General features: G+C 48.5%; 1 protein-coding gene across 1 annotated transcript in view; it reads right to left on the bottom strand.

The window, feature by feature from the left end:
- The window catches only part of Arx (aristaless related homeobox), an 11,641-nt gene extending 8,171 nt beyond the window's left edge, over nt 1-3,470 (bottom strand). Inside the window, 2 exon segments of the mRNA XM_048336727.1 lie at nt 711-1,593; nt 3,275-3,470. Of these exon segments, the coding sequence (XP_048192684.1) occupies nt 711-1,593; nt 3,275-3,470 (1,079 nt within the window).
- Nucleotides 3,471-20,650: the final 17,180 nt, after the last annotated feature.

Raw genomic sequence — 20,650 nt, 5'->3', positions numbered from 1 at the left:
ATTCTGGCTGGTGCCGGCTCAGGTGTACAGACACCAAAACAGTGCCCTGTTCCGACTTGGTTATTCCAGGAGTTCTCAAATGACAGGAGTCAGGTTGGGGGGGGGGGGTGTTGTTTTCTGTTTTGTTTTTTGGCCCTCTCTGCAGGCAAGGGTTCCAGCTTCACTGCGAACAGTGTAACTGATACCCAGCAGACTCTTAGGGCACCAGGCAGGGGGGTGGCGGGTGTGCAGGACAATGACCCAAAATAGCCCCTGCTTTTGCTCTGGCTGCAATTCTTCCTGCGCCGCCGCACTTGGGATCTGGCCCGGGCCACCGCGCGCGGGGCCAGTGCGTGTGTGGCGCGCGCCTCGCCAAAGTGGCTCCATTGGGTGTTCATTTGAAGGATTCATTTGTTCCCCCCCCTAAGTAAAGTCATTTTGGAACACATTACACTGGAACGACCTTGGGGAGGAAAGAACGCACCCCAACTTAAACCGCAAAGGCTCAGAGCAGGTATGGGAAAGAGAAAGAGTTGGGGTTTTGCTTTTCCAGAGAGACCAAAGGTGGTCGTGTGGGCCGGGGTGCCTTGGCAAAGTCCAAGGCCAAGTGATCGCCCCGAGTTTAGGGGGGGATCACGAGTAGGGAGGGGGAGCTTGATCCCGTGCCTCCCCCTCTCCACCCCCCCCTCCACAGTTGCCGCGATCGCCCCCCCCCCCGGCCCCGTCCATACCTGGTGAAGACATCGGGGTAGTGCGTCTTCTGGAAGGCTCGCTCCAGTTCCTCCAGCTGGTAGCTGGTGAACGTGGTGCGGTAGCGCCGCTGCTTGCGCTTCAGCAGCCCCTCCTCCGAGTCGCTGCCCGCCGACAGGCACACGCTGTCCTCGCCGTCCTTGCCCTCCGCGTCCTCGGGGTGCAGCAGCAGCTCCTCCTTGGGCGACAGCTCCCCGCCCTCGGTGGCCACGGCGGCGGCGGCGGCGGCGGCGGCGGCCACGGCCCCAGTGGCGGCCACCGTGCAACGCCGGGGCTCCTTGAGCAGCGCCCGGGCATCGTCCTCCAGCAACTCCTCCTCGTCGTCCTCCAGCAGCTCCTCTTCCTCCTCTTCCTCCTCCTCCTCCTCTAACAACTCCTCCTCGTCGTCCTCGGTTCCCGGGCCGCCACTCGCCGCCTGGGCCCCGCCGGGGCCGCTGGCCGCGCCGAGTCGCTCGTCCGAATGCGCGACGCCCCCCGGGCCGCCCAACTCGTCGAGCGCGGGCGGCGGCGGCACGAAGGGCGCCCCGTTCTCGCGGTACGACTTGCTGCGGCTGATGCTCACCTGCGGCGCCTGGCTGATCTTCAGCGTGTCCCAGGCGGCAGCGGCCGCCGCCGCGGCGGCCACGGCGCTCCCCGGGCCGTCTGGCCGCTCCCCGGGCCGCGCTGTGGGAGGGGGCGGTGGCGGCGCGTCCCCCCGAGGCCCCGCCGTGGCCGTGGCCGCCGCCGCGGCCGCCGCCGCCGCTGCCGCCGCCGCCGCCGCGGCGCCCTGGAGGAGGCGACCCCCACCGGGGCCATACAAGCGCCTCAGCTTGGGCGGCAGGTGCAGCTCGGCCTCAAATGGGGCGCTGCTGCCTTTGGGGGAGCCTGCGGGCAAAGGAAAAGGAACGATCAGCGGCGCCGGCGGGCCCGGGCAGCCCCCCCCCCCACCACAACCGCTTTGAGGGATCAGCCCGCTGCTGTCCCCCCAGTGCCTAGGCCCCACGCGGGAAACCTCGCACCACCCAACTCCATCTCCTGCATCTTCTGTTCCTTCTGGTTCCCTTTCCCCTCGGTTCCTTTCCCCTTTCACTCTGCTCTTCGTTTCCTTGTGAGTTTCTCACTGTTCCTTTCACACTTCCCCATTCCTTTCTTTTCTCCTTTTCTTTCTCTTGCTTCCCTTGGCCTCATCCTTTCCTCCTAGTCTTCCCTTTCCATCCTTTTCTCTTTCCTTCGTTCTCCCCCCCCCCTCCTTCACCCACTTTTTGTTTTGTGCTCCCTTCCCATTTCGGGACAGAGTTGAAACTGAAAACGTGAAGCAACTTTAAAAAAACAAAACAAAAAAAAACCCAAAATGACATCACTCAAGTTTTCAACTTTGTGAGGGATCTGCGGCGGCCCCCCGCACCCCAGGCCGGCGGGAGGGGTGCTGTCCCGCGGCGACCCCTGCGGGGCGAAGTGGCTCTGTGGCCCGGGGGCGCCTGGCCCGGCGGGAAGGGGGAGGGGGGGTCCCTTGCACCGGCAAATGCAAAGGAAAATCCAGCCGGTGAAAATGGCCTGGGATAGGCCTGGAAGGGAAACTAGTGAGGAGGTGCAACAGGCACGGGTCTCCTTCCCTTCGAGGAAGCGCCTGGCACCGGTACAACTGCAGGCTAGAAAGAGAGAGAAAGAGACAGACAGACAGACAGAAAGAGACAGAGCAAAAGAGGGTGACAGAAAGAGGAAGAGAAAGAGAAGAGGAAAAAGTCCATTTTCCTTTCAATGGGGCCATCTCCAGCATCTGCTCCTGAATTCCAAGGTTGGGCTAGACCGCAGCTTTTCAGATTTCCCCTGCGGACACTTCTGCATCCAGCTCAAGGCAAAACTCGAGTTTTACAGGTTTGGGGCAAAACCATAGGTGTGGATTTTCTTTTTTCATCTCAGAAAAGAAGACGTTTTAAACATCTCAATGGCTTGATACTTTTAGGAAAAATATACCCGAGGGGGGAAAAATAGCACCCAGAAGCCACTCATTTCAGATCTTTCAAATACAATAAGGAAGGAGTGTTGCGGAGGGGGAAAGGTTTTGTAAAGCTTTGCTTTTAAAAAGGTCAGTAAGTAATGTACTTTTCTTAAAAAAAATAAAAGCAAAATACCGCATATAAAGAAATCTTTCAAAGGGAAAAGCCAAGGCTCACTCCGGTTTAGAGTCCCCATTCATCAGCTTTTGGGGTTCTTGCCTTCATCAAGTTGTGGTTATAAAGGTCTAAGGAAGGGGGGGGGGAATCTGCTGTTTCTAACCTGCCAGTCCTATTCAAAGCATACCCAAAGCCACCAAAATGGACATTTAGACTACCTAATGACCAACACTGAGAATCGAAGGCTCCCCAGTGCCGTTTCTGGAAGCACACAGGCAAGGAGAGACAAGCGCTGGCTATCTCGTCGCTCTTGGAGGCGGCAGGCCTCAGAGTTCTCCTATCTGTTTCTGGTCGCCAACTTGAAAAATCCCCAAGTCCCTTGGCCCCCGAACATCAAACATTGAAGACAGTGCCCAGCGCCCTTTGCAGGTGCTTAAGGGGCGCAACCTTACCTTGCATAGCCTTTTCCTGGTCAGCGCGGCTGGCCAGCGGGGCGGGCAAGCTCTGCGCGGCTCCCAGCAGCCGCATTTTGCACGGGCTTCTCCGGCCCAGAATGCTGTCGATGCAGTAGGAGGAGAGCAAAGTTGGAGATTTACTTTTGCACTCGGGCCTCTCGGAGCAGCCCTCCTCCTGGTACTGATTGCTCATGGTTGGGGCTAGTTCCCCCCCTGGGCTCAGAGAGCGGACCGCTGGCTGCCTTCCCAGGCGGGTGGGATGGATGGGTGTGTGTTTGGGATGGGGTTAGATGGCTGGTTATAACAGATATAAGAGCGAGCTCTGTGTCCCTCTGGGTCTCCGAGTTGCCCGCGGCCGCTTCCCGCCTTGCCCGCAGCCCGAGCTCGCCCTCTGCGCTCCCAGGACAAGCGGTAACAAGTGTAGTGAGCCGCGGGCGCGGAGCTCTTGAGTCTCTCTCCTCCACGTGCTGAGAGGCGCATTTTTATTGGCTCTCGCCAGAGGCCGGACTGAGTCCGTCTATGGGCGCGGCGCAAAGCCAGGACTGGATTTCCGAGGAGCTGGCGGAATGTGCGGGGGTGGGGGAAAGGAGCAGCCAGCAAGCACCAGAGCCAATTTTCCTTTTCTTTCTTTCTCTGTATTTTGTTAAAAAACAAACAAACAAACAAACAACCACACACACACCAAACTAACAACTTTTCAAATATGCCATCCTTGCCCTATAGTTCTTCTTTTTAACTCTTTACAGATAGCTCTGGCTCGTGCAGATCCCGGGCCTGGCAGTCAGGCGCCCCTTTCTCGAGCCCTGAGAACCTCGCTCCTCGGAGGCGAAGGTTTGAGGCTCAAGTTCCAGGCAGAGATGGCCTTTTTTCAAAACCGATGCAATGCTCCCTGGACAGCGCATAGACATTAGCAGTTGAGCGACTGCCCATCGTCCCTAGGCCTGATGGGCCGCCTAGGTGCCAGGGAGCCATCCAGCCGCAGACACGTGCTCCCCGAGCACCTGGCCTTTCTCCTGTGGCCCAAGGTGCATCATCACCCTGAACTGGACAGTTGTTGCTTGGCCCTCTGGGTAACAATGTCTCCCTCAGTTCATTGTCTGTTTTGAACGCTGAACTGAAGTAGAAAAAAAAAAGACCTACTAAAAACAAAGCTCTGTCTAGGGTTCCTGGCCTTCTCTGGGGCGCTCACTGGGAGGGTAGGAACTGGGCCCGGCAAGCTGCGCAGAGGGGCCACTGAGCACCAATCTGGGAGAATCCTTTCTCCCAGTCTCTCCTTTCTCCTCTAAATACATGTCCCGCCACCCGCCCCACGAGCCTGCTGACGTTTAAACAGCGCCTAGGAAGTCGACCCCCGTGGCTCAGGGTGGGCTGGGGGGAGCTCTGATCTCGTTGAGTCAAAGGAAGCAGATTTAGCTTCCACCAAATCCAAATGCCTACTATTCTGAATTCTCATGCTGGCTCCTATGTGCAATGGTGAGAGAGGTGAGCCTTGGAGAAAGCGAGTTTCTTTCCACGCAGCATCCTGCATGTCCAAAGCTGAGAACCCAGACCCCACTTCACTCATGTTGGGTTGGACCTAGAGCAGGGACCAGCACGGAGGCCCCCTCCTTGCCTGAATTCAGGGCCCCACAGACAGCTAGGGCCTTGAATGCTGGCAGGCTGGGGACTAGGGTGGTGGGTGGGAGAGGGGTCAGGGAAGGGGAATCCATGCCAGGTTTTCCTCTCCCATCCCCTTCAAAGTGTCAGAGAGAAAAGCGTTTTACAAAGGATTACACTTGAATCACTTACAGTCAGTATTTAAAAATGCCAGGATGCATAGTTGGGATTTTTTTTCTAGCTATAAACATCTGCATAACTCTTGGGTGTTAGTGGGTGGGTGTCCAACAGATCGGGCTTGTTTGGCAGGAGCACTCAAGACAACTTGAGGGGCGTGAAGGATTGGGGAGCAAGCACATGAATATTGCTAATATTAATACTCCACTACTACGATGGAAGGCTGGACGAAAAGGGCTTGCTTCCATCCTTCCGTGTCTCTGGGTCTGACTGGGTTTTGGTTAGAGTCTCACACCTTCTTCCTACACTTGGGGGGTGATGGCACACTGGGGAGGAAGAGAGATCCGGAGCTTACGTGACTGGGTTTTTCTGTCAGCCTCCAAGGCTGTCTCAAAGTACTTTAGGGACGGTCTCCTGGCTCGCCTGAGCTCCTCTTTGATCATCTCCCACTCTTTTCAAAAACCTATTCTATTCTGATTTAAACGGACCACACTATGTTTACTGCAGAAAATGTTCCCACCCCCACCTCTGCTACTTGCCCGTTTCCGGGCGTGCTGGTCTTTGAACAGCCGTCTTAACGACCCCGAGAGTTTCCACTGCGCTTCCATCCACCGACCCTCCCCGGGCTTCCGGGCGGCTGGTGGTAGGCAGAGACACTTTGCCCTCCCCACAGGGCCCCGCGTCGGAAATCCACAAGACCCGGCTGCCGAGGGGCTCCATCACTTCAGAGTCGGCTCCTCACGCGCTGGGAGTTTGAAAAGGAGCCCAAGAAAGATCGTGTGAAACAAAAAGAGACACAAACGCCCAAATTATTTCCGAGAGTCCAACGGGGTTTCAACTCTCTTAGTGAAAGACTTCGTCGCCTCCATCTCCCTCCTCCCCCTTCTGCAGCTGTTCTTCTTTTAAAAGAAGTCGGACTTTCTGCTGGGGTGTATTCTAATTTTAATCATCCACTGTAAAAGGGGAGGTTAACTTAGAATTTCGGATTCTGACTTAATAATCCCTGGAATTAAATCTAATTCTATTAATGGCTTATAAAGTGTTTCTTTGGGAGGCCTGTGTGAAAACACTCATTTTATTTATTCTGTTCTCTTACTTATTCGTGGTAGTTTCAATCAATCTTTCCCACACGAGGTTGTTCTTACAAGAAGGCGAATTCTTTCAGCTTGAGAAAAACCTGACCTCGCTCACTACACCCAGCGGCTCCGAGATTTGTCAGAATCCAACACCCAACTTCAAAATCTACAACTCACTTCCTATTCTCTACAGATTAAAATTTTAATGACAGAAAACTTTTCTAAGGCACTGGATGGGGAGCTAAAGTCTACTTGTCTCCACAATCTGGTCAGAAGATGGGTTTAAGATGAATGTGTGTGTGATTATATATCATTTACAAAACCAGAATGAGGCCTCTGATACCTAGGAAACATTTAGTGTACTGAGTAGATTGACTTTTAAGAATTGTATTATTTTTGTATAAAAGAATTTACACATTAGCACAATTTAATATTTACTCTGCTAGCAAAATGTCACTTCTCTTTTTTCACTTTCTTTTGCTCACTAGTGAAAAGTCATTTTATTCTGGTGGTAATATTATTCTTGTTTGTATGTTGTTCTTCATAACGCCTGGACTCTCCTTATCATGGAAGTCTGTAAATGTTGATTTTGTTTTCCCTGGTCTCTTGGAAAACAATGTTTTTCTGTCTCTCTGCTTTAAAAAAATCTATCAGTAAAATAAAAATATGACAATAATGGCTGAAAGTGAGGGTCAGATGTGTTTAAAACTGCTGTTTACAGTGAAAAAAAAAAAAGAGGCTTTCCCCAGAACCGGAAATAATAATTACCTGCAGGAGGTGAATGGAAGAAACCCCTTTCTTTACTGTGGCAAGACTGCTGATTCTACATGGTAGTTTCAAAATTATATTTGCAAGGAATGTGGGAAAAAGGGGTGGCAGTTAGATGTCATTATCCAGGGGGAACATGTTTGGAGAAGAGTTAACCTCACACACTTTTCATTTGAGATGTTTTAATTTATTGTGCAATATACACATAGATAAATAAAGCTGTAATGGGTTTCCAGTCACACCGGATGGCTCAGGTCCCCTTAAATTATATTCAACCTCTTCAAAACATATATTTAAACAATAGAAATAAACTTCATTGGAGTCTGGCGACCAATTTGGAAGCCATTGGAAGGGAAGACAATAAGTCCTGATTACACGCAAGGATTCTCTGTGATGTGATATCCCCTTTGCCAAGTCATTTTGCTGTTTTATTTATTTCTTTTCTTCTTCTTTTTTTTTTTTTAACAAACTTTCATTCATTTATGGTCTTCCGCAACCTGCTAATTTAACACTGGAGCGCGTTATTGCAGTGTTAGGAGGAGAGAAAGAGGGAGAGAAAACAACAATACTGCAATGATCCAAATGATACAGTAGAATTATAGCAATTATAGTTCTACTTGTGGAAGAAAACCTTGCTGAGATCAGGCAAACAAACTGAAGCCTTGTGAGGATAACAAGCGTTGCGATTGACAGCCGGTGCTGGGAAGAGCCGGAGGGCACAAACAGAAATATTTGCCTCCCCCACCCCCCCTTTAACTCCAACCAGTCAAGGTTAACCTCCTCAAATGCGGCTTTCAGAGTCTTAGCCACTTCAGGGTGTGAGTTTTATGCACAGATCGAGCTCTTTCCTCCTGGAAGTCTGGTAATAGTAGCAAATGGAACATAATCCTCTTGCCTAGAACTTGTCCCTTAGCGTTGTCTGCCACCTCCTCAGCTTGCCCTCTACTTCTATCCTGGCCACACTTCCCCCCCCCCCCCCCATGCTGCTGGGACCTGTCAGCACCTCGGCTTGTTTGTTGATGTCTGGAAAAATCCAAAGGAATTGATCACTTGGAATTCCTGGGAAGATTACCTCTCATTTGGCTAATGCTTTCCCCCTGCTCCCGGTCCTCCGCCTGAGCCTTAGCTGCAGAGGGCTCCGTTGCAAGAGAGGTTTGTTGGGAAGTAGCTGGTTTGTTGTTATTGTTGGGGTTTTTTGTTTTTTGAAGCTTCCGGAGAATGCCAGCCGAGCCCTCCAGGTATGGACGTGTGGATGTGATGACTATGTTAGCACAAGTACTCTTAGGATTTGCAAACTTCACTTCTTGCCCTTACCCCTCGCCCCCGCCACAGGAGGGGTGGGAATGAGGAAGGCAGCACGCACCCTGCCCTCCGACATTCATCCGGGCAGCGAGGATTTCCGAGCTGGGCTCCTGGCTCGAAGCTGGGGAAGATGCTCTCGGTGTCTGGTCTAACTCTCAGAATGTGGGGCGTGCAGCCTCTCGCAAAGGCGAGAAGCAAGTGGTTGGATTCTGGGCTCTACCCCCCCCCTCTTGGCGAGGGCACCCCCATCTCCTGCCCCACCCCCAAGGTTCCTAGACCTCAGAGGAAAGTGGCTCAGAGCCCTGAAAACACTGCCATCTGCTTTATTCGTCCCAACGCCGGACTGTGGGACCCCGGGTGTACCCCAGGGTCGAGGCAGCCGCTTACCACCTTTCCTCGATAGCTGTAGCATCCGGAGACCCCGGACTAGCGGGCACTGGCTGGAGCGCCCCCATAAGGGCCCGCAAAGGACCCAACTCAAGCACTAGTTTGGGAGTCTGGGGGAGCCTGGCTTAGTCTTGTGCTCCCCTCACACCCCCACCCCACTTCCATCACCCTCTCCTCGGCCAGCAACACCCCTGTCTGGCCCGGCTCGGCGCCATGGCCAGAGCGCGCCCCCTAGCGGGGGCTCCGGATGGGCCGAGCCCTCCCGCTGCAGCCTCTGGGGACTTGGAGTTGGCATCTCCTAGTGATCCGGCAGGAATGAATGGAGGAAGAAAACAAAAGCCTTGGAAACATTTCCAAGTGTTCAATAAAAGACCCATCTGTACTTTTCTTCTCCAGCGTGTTCGTGGTTAATGCCCTCCTCCCATGAGCGCGAGAAGGGAGATAATTGCTGGGTGGATTCTTGCTGGCGAACCTCAGGAAATACTGGACCTAGAAGTGAAATCATTAGGGCTGGGGTCAAGGCCAGCGTGGAGGATGCTGAATCGGCAGTGTCTATTTCGGGGGGGGCGGTTCATGGAGGCCTGGTTGCCTGTGATACGCCTCAGTCCTTCGAGAGAGGTCACCTGAAGGCAGCTACTCAGAGTTCTTTTACTTGAAATGATGGCTGAGGTACCCCACACTAGGATCCCTTCCCATTTTCCTTACGTTTCATTTACTTCATCACCCTGGGATTCTCAGCTCCCTGTGTTCACATGTTAGGACTCCACACTTTCGGGTCCTAAGATTTTCTGCTTTTCCTTTTAACTTGCTGCTGTCCCACCGTCTATTTCGGATTTCTTTGCCTTCTGACTCCAGAGCCTCCCCCCCCCCCCCCCCGCCCACTTACTTCTGCCTTTAAGAAGAGCACTGGGCCCTCATCCTGTTTTTACCCCTTGTATCTTCTCCCCACAGTATTTACATCGGGAAACCCTGGAACCCTGGATTCCTTTACTTTTCATTACGCTTGAAATCGAGACAAGAGAAGCATGAGGGCGATGTCCAGTTTCTTTTATGTATTCCACCTGGAAACGATGAAGTTGTTTTTAGTGAAGCTCTTAGACTCACTGGTAAAAACAACAACAAAGAGTTCCCCGTGAAGCTTTTAACAAAGACGCAAACAATTCCAGCGTTCAAATGAATCCACAATGTTATTTCTTTCGCATGGAATGTGACCATCCTAACTCATCAATCAGAAAACCACAAATGGTGCCTCTGAAGACTTGTACTTGTCCTCAGACCTGCACGATTTTAAAGTGACGCGAAGGCCAACAAAACACTTGCTGGGTTAGGCCTAAAAGGAAGAATCCAAAAATAGGAACGATAACAGCTTTTTATAATCCCTTATTTTTGCTCGGTGTCTTGCTAATTGGGACGTTCAACACGAGGCTTTCCCTACCCATACAAGGCTGGTATTTCAGAAAGGGGGGGGGGTGAAGCAGATGGAGGGAGTCCTGTGGGAAGGGAGGCGTGGGTGTCCCCGTGTTTAATTAAGACTTGCATTGTGTAGAAGGGAGGAGGGGCCGAGCCGGGCTGCACAACGCTCCGATCCCTTCATCACAAAATAACCTTCAAGGGGGGGGGGAAAATCCAGCGACTAGGTGGGAGCAGACTCTTGAATATATGCCATTAGTAACACTGTGTCTCTGGAATAAAGCTATCTAATTTCCTACCGCAAATCACCTACCCCATCAGAAAACACAAATAGCTGAAGTGAAGGAGGAAAAAATAGAGGATGAGGAGGAGGAAGAAGAAAGGCCCGGATTCAGTACGGTCACAAGCAGCTCCTCCAAACCTGAGGTAGTTCCCCCCCCTCCCCCAAAGAGTCTCATCCTCCCACCCCACCCCCATCCCGACTTTCCAGCCCAGTATCTTTGACAGAAGGGGGATAGCTCCCAAATTGAAGGCAGAGGAAAAGGATCATGGCTGAGCACTGGGGGGTGTTGGGGGGGAGTTCAGGGCCCAGCAGCCTCGTGGGTCCACCAAGGAAGAACCTGCAAGGCACCAATGGCGTGTTTTCCCACGCCAAGCCCTTGCGGTGGGCAAATAGGGCCCATGGTGTGACATCGCAGGCCCGTGGCCATCTCGGTTTCCCCGTGGAGGGGATGCTCATACACTTGGGGATGAAGTTCCCAGGTCGAGTCGTCTCCTGGGCACTGGAACCAAACTTGCAGAAGCGAGACCAGGTCCTAGACGAGCAACCCCGCCCCCCCGTGGCGTCGAAGAATAGCAGTAGGCTAGACTAAGGGCGCCTGTCAGGAAGGCCCTCAGCAGGTAAAGGGAACCCCGGGGGGCTCAGACTTGAAAATGAGGGGCCAGCTCGGTCCAGTCAGAATTAGAAAGAGGAGAGAAGATAAAAAAAAATCTACTTAGATGCAAATGCGCAGCAAAGGGAGCCTGCCATTCTTTTTTCCCTTTGGAGTTTGAGATCTTAAGTTAAGGGGAGGAGCAAAGTGGGAAATAGAGTTCTCACATCACCTGAAACGTCATGTAACCTGCATCACATTCTCTCGTTCTCAGACAGGGTGGGCCTTACTACAGTTTCTGGCACCCTGGAGTGAATGAGGACATGTTTACCAGCCCAAGCTGTGTGATGTGCGAGCCATCCACATCAAAGTCCCGGGTGGCACAATGGCCTTTTTGCCCTCCACCCAGATCTTTTATTCATCTAGGCCCCATTGTATTCCTGCATCTCCTCATCATTGCTGTTGGAGGCTTTTTCCTTGGTCATGATTCTACCCCCCACCCCCCTTAATGAACAACATCCCTTGCAAGAGAACTAAAAAGAAATTAAAATGATGACATTTTTGCTCAGAAAATCCCAGAAGGGCTAGAAAGAAAGGAGATGGAAACCCACAGTTCAAGTGAAATTTAGACCTAGGAGTGATTTTTACTTATTTCTTTTCATGGATAATAGAGAGTTGGTGTTATCTGTCACTGTACGTTCTTTCTAATACATAGCTCCAAGACTATAATCTAACAGGTGTAAAATTTCCCTTCTCTGAGAAACAAGGAGACCACCAACACTATCTTTTAAATAGTACAAACAGAAGATGCTATTGTTGACAATGGAGAATCAATTCCAAGCCCCCCCCCCCCCCCGCCCCCGTCTCTGTCTCTTCTTCAGATCTGGCTTTGGGGATAGGATGGTGTATATTCCACAAAGAGAGTTGTACACAAAGATCTCATCATTTAAAACACACACACACACACACACACACACAGAGCAAAAATATCCCAAAAGGGTTTTCTACTCTCTGCCAACTGCAAGGGGCTTGACCATCAGAGCAAATGCCCATGCTTACATCCAATTCCCTTGATCTCCTCCTCAAAATGGCCTACTTAGGTATGAGGCCAGGGCAGAATGACGGCTGGAGGCAGGGCTCTGGTCTCCCTTTCATGGGAGGTCCCACTCCCACATGGTATGGAGACCCTGGGTGGTTTTCCCAGGTGGGTCTGGTTTCATGTTCATTTCAGAGTTCCCAGGCACCCCTTGGACAACATCTGCTCACTTTCCATGAGTCCAAATTGTTTCCCAGTATGTAGAATAATAATAATAGTAATTTTTTTACAAACCACCTCACCCAGAAATGTACTATCAAAGACAGGAAGGGGGCTGGTCCCCTTCCACATCGCCATGGGCGATGTCCTTCTGTCGCACCTCAGTCACCATCCTCTTTTCTTCTTCAGCTTTCAGGTTGAAGCACGTTGATGTTATTTATATCAAAGAACCGACATTCCACTCACCATTTTATTGCATTACACGAAAGGGAGATTGAACTCTAACTTTGAAAATTGTGACATTCCCATGAAAGCTATATTAAATTGCTTAAAAACATTTTGAAGGCATCATTGGTATTGTCTGTGGTGGTAAGTGAAACAAAGGGATTTCACAGCATGTAGAGTTTAATACTAAATATGCTCCCATTTAAGTCTTTCTGTATGAAATGGGAGAGAGGAGAAAGGGAGATGGTGAAACAATAACTGGGGGGTGGGAGGGGACAAAATGGAGACAGTGTCTCTGAGAAGGGAGTCTTGATAATAACAGCCACCGTGGATCACACACACGCTTCCTCTGCACCACAGACTGTGCTAAGTGCCTCTGGCATGCTGAGTAGGGAATGCCCTCACTTGCCTCTGGCGATGACTATGCTATACTTCCTCTTTCACAGATGAGAAAACTGAGGCACGGAGAGGGTGACCCATTCCTAGTCTCCCTGGGATTTGCCCAGCCTTCAAGCAATAAGTCCTTTGCCCTAGGAAATCCCTCAATCTTGGACCAACCAGCTGGTTGGGCACACTGAGCACTGGTGGGAGTGGACAACTCAAAGCCACAGGTGTGTTGCCTTTAACTTATGTACAAATCACTCCATTGCCAGATGACTCACTTGAAGGTCAAGGAAGACATGAAGTGGCCGCTCCATACTCTTAGCTTGATAGTAGCAAGCTGGAAACCATCATTTCACACTCTCCTATTCTCTGCTACCCCCCATTTTGTGCCTGTGTTGTGTGTGTGTGCGTGCGTGCGTGCGTGTGTGTGTGTACTGTTTGTGGGGCTTGAACTCAAGGCCTGGGCACTGTCCCTGAAGATTGTTTTGCTCAAAGATAGCGTTCTAGTGCTCTACCACTTAAGCCACAGCTCTACTTCCAGCTTTTTGGTGATAAGCATTTCATGAACTTTCTGCCTGGGCTGCCTTTAAACCATGATCCTCAGATCTCAGCCTTCTGAGTAGCTAGGATTACAGATGTGAACCACTGGCTCCTGGCACTAGCCTACCCTTTAAAAACAAAGCTGATGGCAATCAAAGAGTGTTGTACTTACAAACTGATTCGTCAAATCTGAGCATACAACTACTTTTAAAGATAATAAATAAATACTAAAAAAAAAGAAAAGAAAATGAGCTTTAAACATCTTTTTTTTTTTAAATTTTTGTTTGAGATTAGGTCTCAACTATGTTGCCCAGGCCAGTGATCTCCATGCGATCTTCCTTGGTCCCTGGGAACAAGGCTTTTTTATCTCTTAAATATAGGGCCTGGGGATGTAGGTCAGTTGGTAGAGTACTTTCTTGGCATTTGTGAGGCTCTGAGTTGGATATTTTAGCACTACCCCCAAAAATTAGTAAATCAAGAACAACTTTCCAGATGCTGGTGGCGCACGCTTGTAATCCTAGCTACTCTGGAGGCTGAGATTTGAGGATAGCAGCAAAGTCCATGAGACTCTTCTTTCCAGTTAACCACCAGAAAACCAGAAGTGATACTGTGGTTCAAGGTAATAGAGCACTAGCCTTGAGCTGAAGAGCTCAGGAGCAGTGCCCAGGCCCTGAGTTCAAGCCCCATGACCGACCCCAAAAAACTCTTCTTTTTTTCACTGCCAAATGCTTTCAGACTTTTCTATTATTATTATTACTCAGGTGATATACAAAGGGGTTACAGTTAATCAATAAAATCTTAAAGCAATGAAATAAAAGGCCAAAAAAGGGAAAAGAAGAAAAAAAGATAATATCCAAGAAAAAGACATAGTATACTGATCACATTACCATACCTGGTAGTATTAGAGGTTGTAGAATTATTAGAAGCATTTTATTGTTATTATGTACTACAAATATTGTAGATTCGAAGTGATACTATTATTAGAAATATTAGTAGTATTAGGAGGTCACCTATGTTGTAAACACAATTTATAATGAAAGATAATGTAAAAATTGCAATGGTCACACACAAAAAAAAACAATGACATGGAACATGTGGCCATTAGTCAGAGAACATTTTGTGTGTGTGCGCGCCAGTCTTGGGGCTTGAACTCAGGGCCTGGTCACTGTCTCTGAGCTTTCTTTGCTCTAGGCTGGCACTCTACCACTTGAGAGACAACTCCACTTCCAGCTTTTTGCTGGATAATTGGAGATGAAGACTCTCCCTGACTTTCTAGCCTGTGCTGGCTTTGAATAATAACCCTCAACTGTCAGCCTCCTGTGTAGCTAGGATTACAGGCGTGAGCCCCCAAGGGATTCCTAGCTAGTCTGAGAACATTTTCACTCTAAAGCATTAGGTGTATTGTTCCAATTACCTTGTTCAATCATAATCATTGTTCTATTTTCATGTCATCCTCAAATCTAGTCGCCCTTCTCCTCCGGCCTGTGGAATTTTCAAACAGCTTCGAGTTTTGTGGAGCCAGGCATTGGCCCAGAGAGAACATATTCATTCATTGCGAACATGCAGCTTGACATCAATTAAAAAACCTACACCACTGTGGGATGTATTTCTTCTAATTGTAGGTCAGCTCTCGGCGAGGCTTGGCTGTTAGTTAGCAAAGATGTAGCCCAGGTCACACTGCTGTGAGGGGCAGCAGGGCCACATTGCCTATCAGAATCCTGGCGTGCATCCTGCCTGCCATAAGCTTTTGTACAACTTCAGGAAGAAAACATTTTGGAAACTGATGAGCAAACTGTGAGGGAGTTGCAACTGTAAACAGCAAATGTGCTAAAGAGCAGAGACTTATGCAGAGCTGGAAGAGGGCAGGTGGAGCTGTTCTCAGTTTTTGAAATGAGAAGAAAACATTGGGCTCACTCCACTCTTGTGCAAAGCTACAGTGTGCCTTAGTGACTGTTGTTGTTTTATTCAACACAAGCACCCGGGGGCTGTGTGAGGATCAGGGCTTGACAAGCCAACCAGAGTCTGAGAAAAAAGGTGAACAGCTGCGATTCTTGTCTAATACAAACCTAACAATGCTTGCTTACTCCTCCACAGTGGACACTAGGGTTGCTTTCATTGGCTATTAGGATGACATTGGAACAAATGCTTTTGTGTATGTGTTTCATCCCTTTGCATTCTTTTTTTTTTTCAAATAATTTCCTAAGAGTGTGATTACTGATTAAAGAGTCTCTGAATTCTTTAATTTTAGTGTCTCTGGAAATGTGGCCCTAAATGTCTCCAAATTGTTGGGCTAATTTCCACTATTACTAGCAATCTATCAAGGCATCAACTTTAAAAATATTAAATATTTAAATGTACCAACTTTGCTAGCTTTCTGTTTTATAGCTTTTGTTCTTCAAATTTGGGTTATTTAAGTAGTTATCTACTCCATTGTAGCACTTTTTTGTGCCTGATTTGGAGCTTGAACTTAGCGCCTGGGCACTGGTTCCTGAGCTTTTTTTGCTCAAGGCTAGCTCGCTACCACTTGAATCACACATTTTGGGGTTTTGCTGGTTAATTGGAGATAAGAGTCTTATGGACTTTCCTGCCCAGGCTGGCTTTGAACTGTGATCCTCAGATCTTAGTTTCCTCAGTAGCTAGTATTACAGGCATGAGCCCCCATGCCTACTTTATTTATTTATTTATTTATTTTGGCCAGTCCTGGGGCTTAGTCTCTGGGCCTGAGAACTGCCCCTGGCTTCTTTTTGCTCAAGATTAGCCCTCTATCTCTTGAACCACAGCACCACTTCTAGCCTTTTCTGTTTTATGTGAGGCTGAGGAATCAAACCCAGGGCTTCATGCATGCAAGGCAAGTACTCTACCACTAAGCCATATTCCAAGCACCCCCCCACACACACCCCGTGCCGTGCCTGCTTTTAATTCCATGATTCCAGTCCTTTTCTCATTTACTTTCTCAAAGGAAACCCTGAAGTAGGGTTCACCTGACAGTTTGGTGAGGTTATTGAAGATATTTGTGTTGAATGCAGGCAGTGAATCATGTTATTTACCTACTCTAGAAGCTAAGATAGAGTGGACCCAAGTTTGAGGCCAGCATGGGGAAAACAAAGTTTGAGAGACCTCATTTCAACCAATAGCTGGTCATAGTGGTGTGTGAGCCTATCCTCCTGGCTATGCAGGCAGTGTAAATATGAGAATGAAAGCCTAGGTTGGCTGGAGTATAAATTGGAGACCTCATTTGAAATATAAATAAAGCAAAAAGGACAGAGGGATGGCTCACGTGGTAAAGCAGTGACTAGCAAGTGAGAGGTCCTGAGTTCAAGTCCTAGCATTGCTCCTCCCACTCAGTAAAGAAAAGCTAACTTATGGAATGGGGCTCTGGGTCAAGGGTGGTTAATCAGACAGTCTCACGGACTTTCCTGCCCAGGGCTGGCTTTGAACTGCAATCCTCAGATCCCAGCCTCCAGAGTAGCTAGGATTACAAAAATCCTTCAAATACATCATTCCACTTTAGGCCTCCACAAACAACACCAATAGCGCTGGATATTTTCAATCATGTGAAATATTCTCTGATGAAAAATACTTAATAACTTGCTATTGTTTTATGTGCATTTTTGGTGAGGTTAAGCTTCTTCTTCTTCTTTTTTTTTTTTTACATGTTTTAAATTTCTTTCAATCTTAGGGCTTGAACTCGAGGCCTGAATGCTGCCCCTGACTCACTTCCGTCTGGATGACCCCTTCTGTTTTCCATAGGAAGGCAAGTGGGGTGATATTGAAATGGCCAGATTTCTAACGGGAAGATTCCCACAGGACACTGGAACGTGACTTGGATGGTAACTGAGAAGGATCCTGATTCCTCAGAATGTTGTTTATGTGATGGTGAAGAGGCTCCCAGCCCAATAACATAGGAGCCCTGTAGAGTGGCCCAAATGGTTCTCAGTTGTGCAGCGATGGACAGTAGAATTGCTGTCACCATGTAGGGAGGTGAGGGACTGAAATGAGTCATGGAACCCTAGCAAAGAGCCAAGCAAATAGTAACTAGCCAACCCTGAGATATCGGCATGGGAAAGATGCTGCCTATAGATAGGGCTCTCACGTCTATACCATCCAAGAGGCCTAAGATTACAACAGCCTTCAGTTCCCCTGATCCTTGTTTTACTTCAGCCTTTTTTGGGGGGCGGGTCTGGGGGTGACCTGACCTCACAAATGCCATGTAAGTACTCTATGTCGGAGCCACATGCCTTAGCCTAGGGATTTTTTCGGGCCAGTCCTAGGGCTTGAACTCAGGGCCTGGGCACTGTTCTGTTCTACCACTTGAACCACCATTTCCAGCTTTCTGGTGATTAATTTGGGGTTGAGTCTTATAGACTTTCTTGCCTGGGCTAGCTTCAAACTGTGATCCTCAGGTCTCACCCTCTTGGGTAAGCCCTTTCATCATTCTTTCCTATTCCTCTCAGCCCTACCTCTCCCCTCAATTTTTGAATTTTGTAGGATAATTTTGCATTACATTTTATGACTGTATTCATCTCCTCCCTCTCTCCTGTAATGTTCTTTCCTTATTCTTCTTAAAATCAGTACCCCCACCCCTTCATTTCTTCATGTACTACAACTCAAAGTAAACAAGACAAAATTTGTCATCAGTTTCATAGAAATTGCAGTGTATTGTGGAAACGTGAGGCAGATGACCACACAAAATACTTGATTTTTAGTATGTGGGGGTATGCATAGTGAAGGAGAAGTATTTTGTCTCGGGAAAATCAACAGCAGAGGCTGTTACCTGTTGTGGAGTCAGAAAGTAGTACTTCTTTGAGGCCTGAAGAGATCTAAGAGTTGAGTGGGGACATACTACAATGCTCAAATCTTATGCATACTTGCATCACAATCACCTGCAGTACCTTAAAGCACTAGATGGGAATATGGCCTAGTGGTAAAAGCACTCCCCTCGTACACATGAAGCCCTGGGTTCAATTCCTCAGCACCACACATATAGAAAAAGCTGGAAGTGGCACCGTGGCTCAAGTGGCAGAGTGCTAGCCTTGAGCAAAAAGAAGCCAGGGGCAGTGCTCAGGCCCTGAGTTCAAGCCCCAGGACTGGCAAAAAAAAACAAAGAGTTCCTAACTCAATATGCCTGGGGTCGGGGGAGGGCTGATAATGAACTCTTTGGGAATCACTCACTCTTCTGAGTCCTAACTCCCAATAGAGATGCTGAAGATGAGTTGTGGGTTACCTAGGAAATTGTTCTCAGCAATTCAGGCTGCCAGCCTTAGGGCTTTGGGTTGAACTCCAAAATGGTCATCTCTAGTTGTGTGTGGATGGTCCCATGAATTCCCCAAGTATGAGCTACAAAGATCACACTCATCTACTACTGCTAGTGGAACTACTGGGATTGTTTGGCAAGGACTAACCTGGTCAGTAATTGGTAAGAGAGTCCTGGCATGAGAAAGAGTGTTAGGTGTTCACAGATTGGAGAGAAAGCCAATGAGGACGCAAAGGGACTAGATGGTTCAGGGAAGAGAGTGGAAGATAAAGTTACAAGGTCAGGTTCTAAAGTTTAGAGAACCTCATTAAGGTTGCAACATAACAGGAAGCCATTGAAGAATTTTAAGCCAATGTATTGGAAAGGTATAAATATGTATGTGGGAAGATTAGTTAAGAAGCTACTGCAGCTGGGCGCTGGTGGCTCATACCTATAATCCTAGCTACTCAGGAGCCTGTGGGAACCTGTAAATGGAGAGCCATTAGGTCTTCCCCAGATCTTGCAGTGGCAGGAGTCTAACCAAATTGTGTTGGTTTGCTATTCACCTTCACCTCCTGTTTTCAGGAAGTCACCAATGCTAGAATTGTTTCCCCCCATTCTGGTAACTTGAAAGAAACTACCACCTTGTTTTCTGCACCTACTCCCCTCTCTGATGTCCCCTCTTTGATGTCCCTCTGGATCTGTTGCTGAGGGCAAGCAGCAGATTCCCTGGCACCCTAAAACCTGTTCCAGGGTCTGGTCTCCATCAGTGCTTTGCTACCAGCTGCGGTGGGACAAGGCGCTCCCGGTTGTACATGCACTATCTCTGTATCTTATCTGAGTACATTGGAAACCGTGTATAGTGGAAACTGAAAGGGAATACCAAAATCGAAAGACACAGGGTAAAAAGACAAACGACTACAAAAGCTATACTTGCAAAACTATTTGGTGTAAATGAACTGAACAACTCATGGGGGGAGAGGGAAAGGGGGAAGGGGGGGGGGAATGAGGGAAGAGGTAACAAACAGTACAAGAAATGTACCCAAGGCCTAACCTATGAAACTGTAACCTCTCTGTACATCAGTTTGACAATAAATTTTTTTTTAAAAGCCAGCTCAGGCTGGAAAATCTATGAAACTCTTGTCTCCAATTAACCACCAGAAAACCAGAAGTGGTGCTGTGGCTCAGAGCACTGGCCTTGAGGGAAAAAGCTCAGACACCCAGAGCCCAAGTTCAAGCCCCAGTACTGACAAAGAGGCGGTGGTCTAGTTGGAGGTTTTGAGTCATCTGGAGGTATACACTTAAAATGGATTGTGAGTTGTCAGTCTCTTCTCTCTTTTGCTTCCTGGGTGCTATGAGGTGAACAGCTTTGCTCCACAATATACCCCCTACTATGATGTTCTGCCTCAATATATACAGCCTCCAAAGCAATAGGGCCAATGAACTGAACCCTTTGAAATCATGAACCAAAATAAATCATTCTTCCTTTTAAGTTGGTTATCTCGGGTATTTTGTTATAACAGTGTAAAGCTGACGAGTTCAGACACATAAGATAATGAGTAATCTCAAGGACACACAGTATGTGAACCATACCTGAGAAGACACACACATATGTGAATTGGCTTTCAGAAGACACGTGGTTATGTGAGACTATGCTTGAGAAAATGCCAACTGGAAGAGGGTGACATAAAGGGAGGTTGGAAAGTATGTACCCAAATAGAGCTATACTTTTAGGTTTCAGGATGTGATTTGGTTTTATCTAGAGAGATAGAAAGTTAAAACTCTTATGCAAAAGTTGTGGTCCTACCAAAAGCTGTTGGATTTGTTTCAAATCCTTTGTTTCCCTTTGTCAAGGGCAATCAGCTTGAGTTATAATGGAAAGTAATAGGGTGAATGCTACATCAGAAAGGCAGAGAAATCTCGAGTCTATTATATAGCTTCTATTATGGTTTAGTACAAAGTATACCTTATCAATTGTCTGTTTGTCTGCTTATTACAGCATTAGTTTTCTCCCCCTGAGGTGCTAGAGATCAAACACCAGGACAAGTGATCTCAGCCATGCATAATTACTCTGTGTGTGTGTGTGTGTGTGTGTGCGCGTGCTAGTCCTGGGGCTTGAACTCAGGGCCTGTGTGCTGTTCCTGAGCT

This window comes from Perognathus longimembris, chromosome 28, assembly GCF_023159225.1.
Source record: "Perognathus longimembris pacificus isolate PPM17 chromosome 28, ASM2315922v1, whole genome shotgun sequence".
In the NCBI taxonomy this organism is placed as follows: Eukaryota; Metazoa; Chordata; class Mammalia; order Rodentia; family Heteromyidae; genus Perognathus; species Perognathus longimembris.
This window is presented reverse-complemented; position numbering and strand designations above follow the sequence as displayed.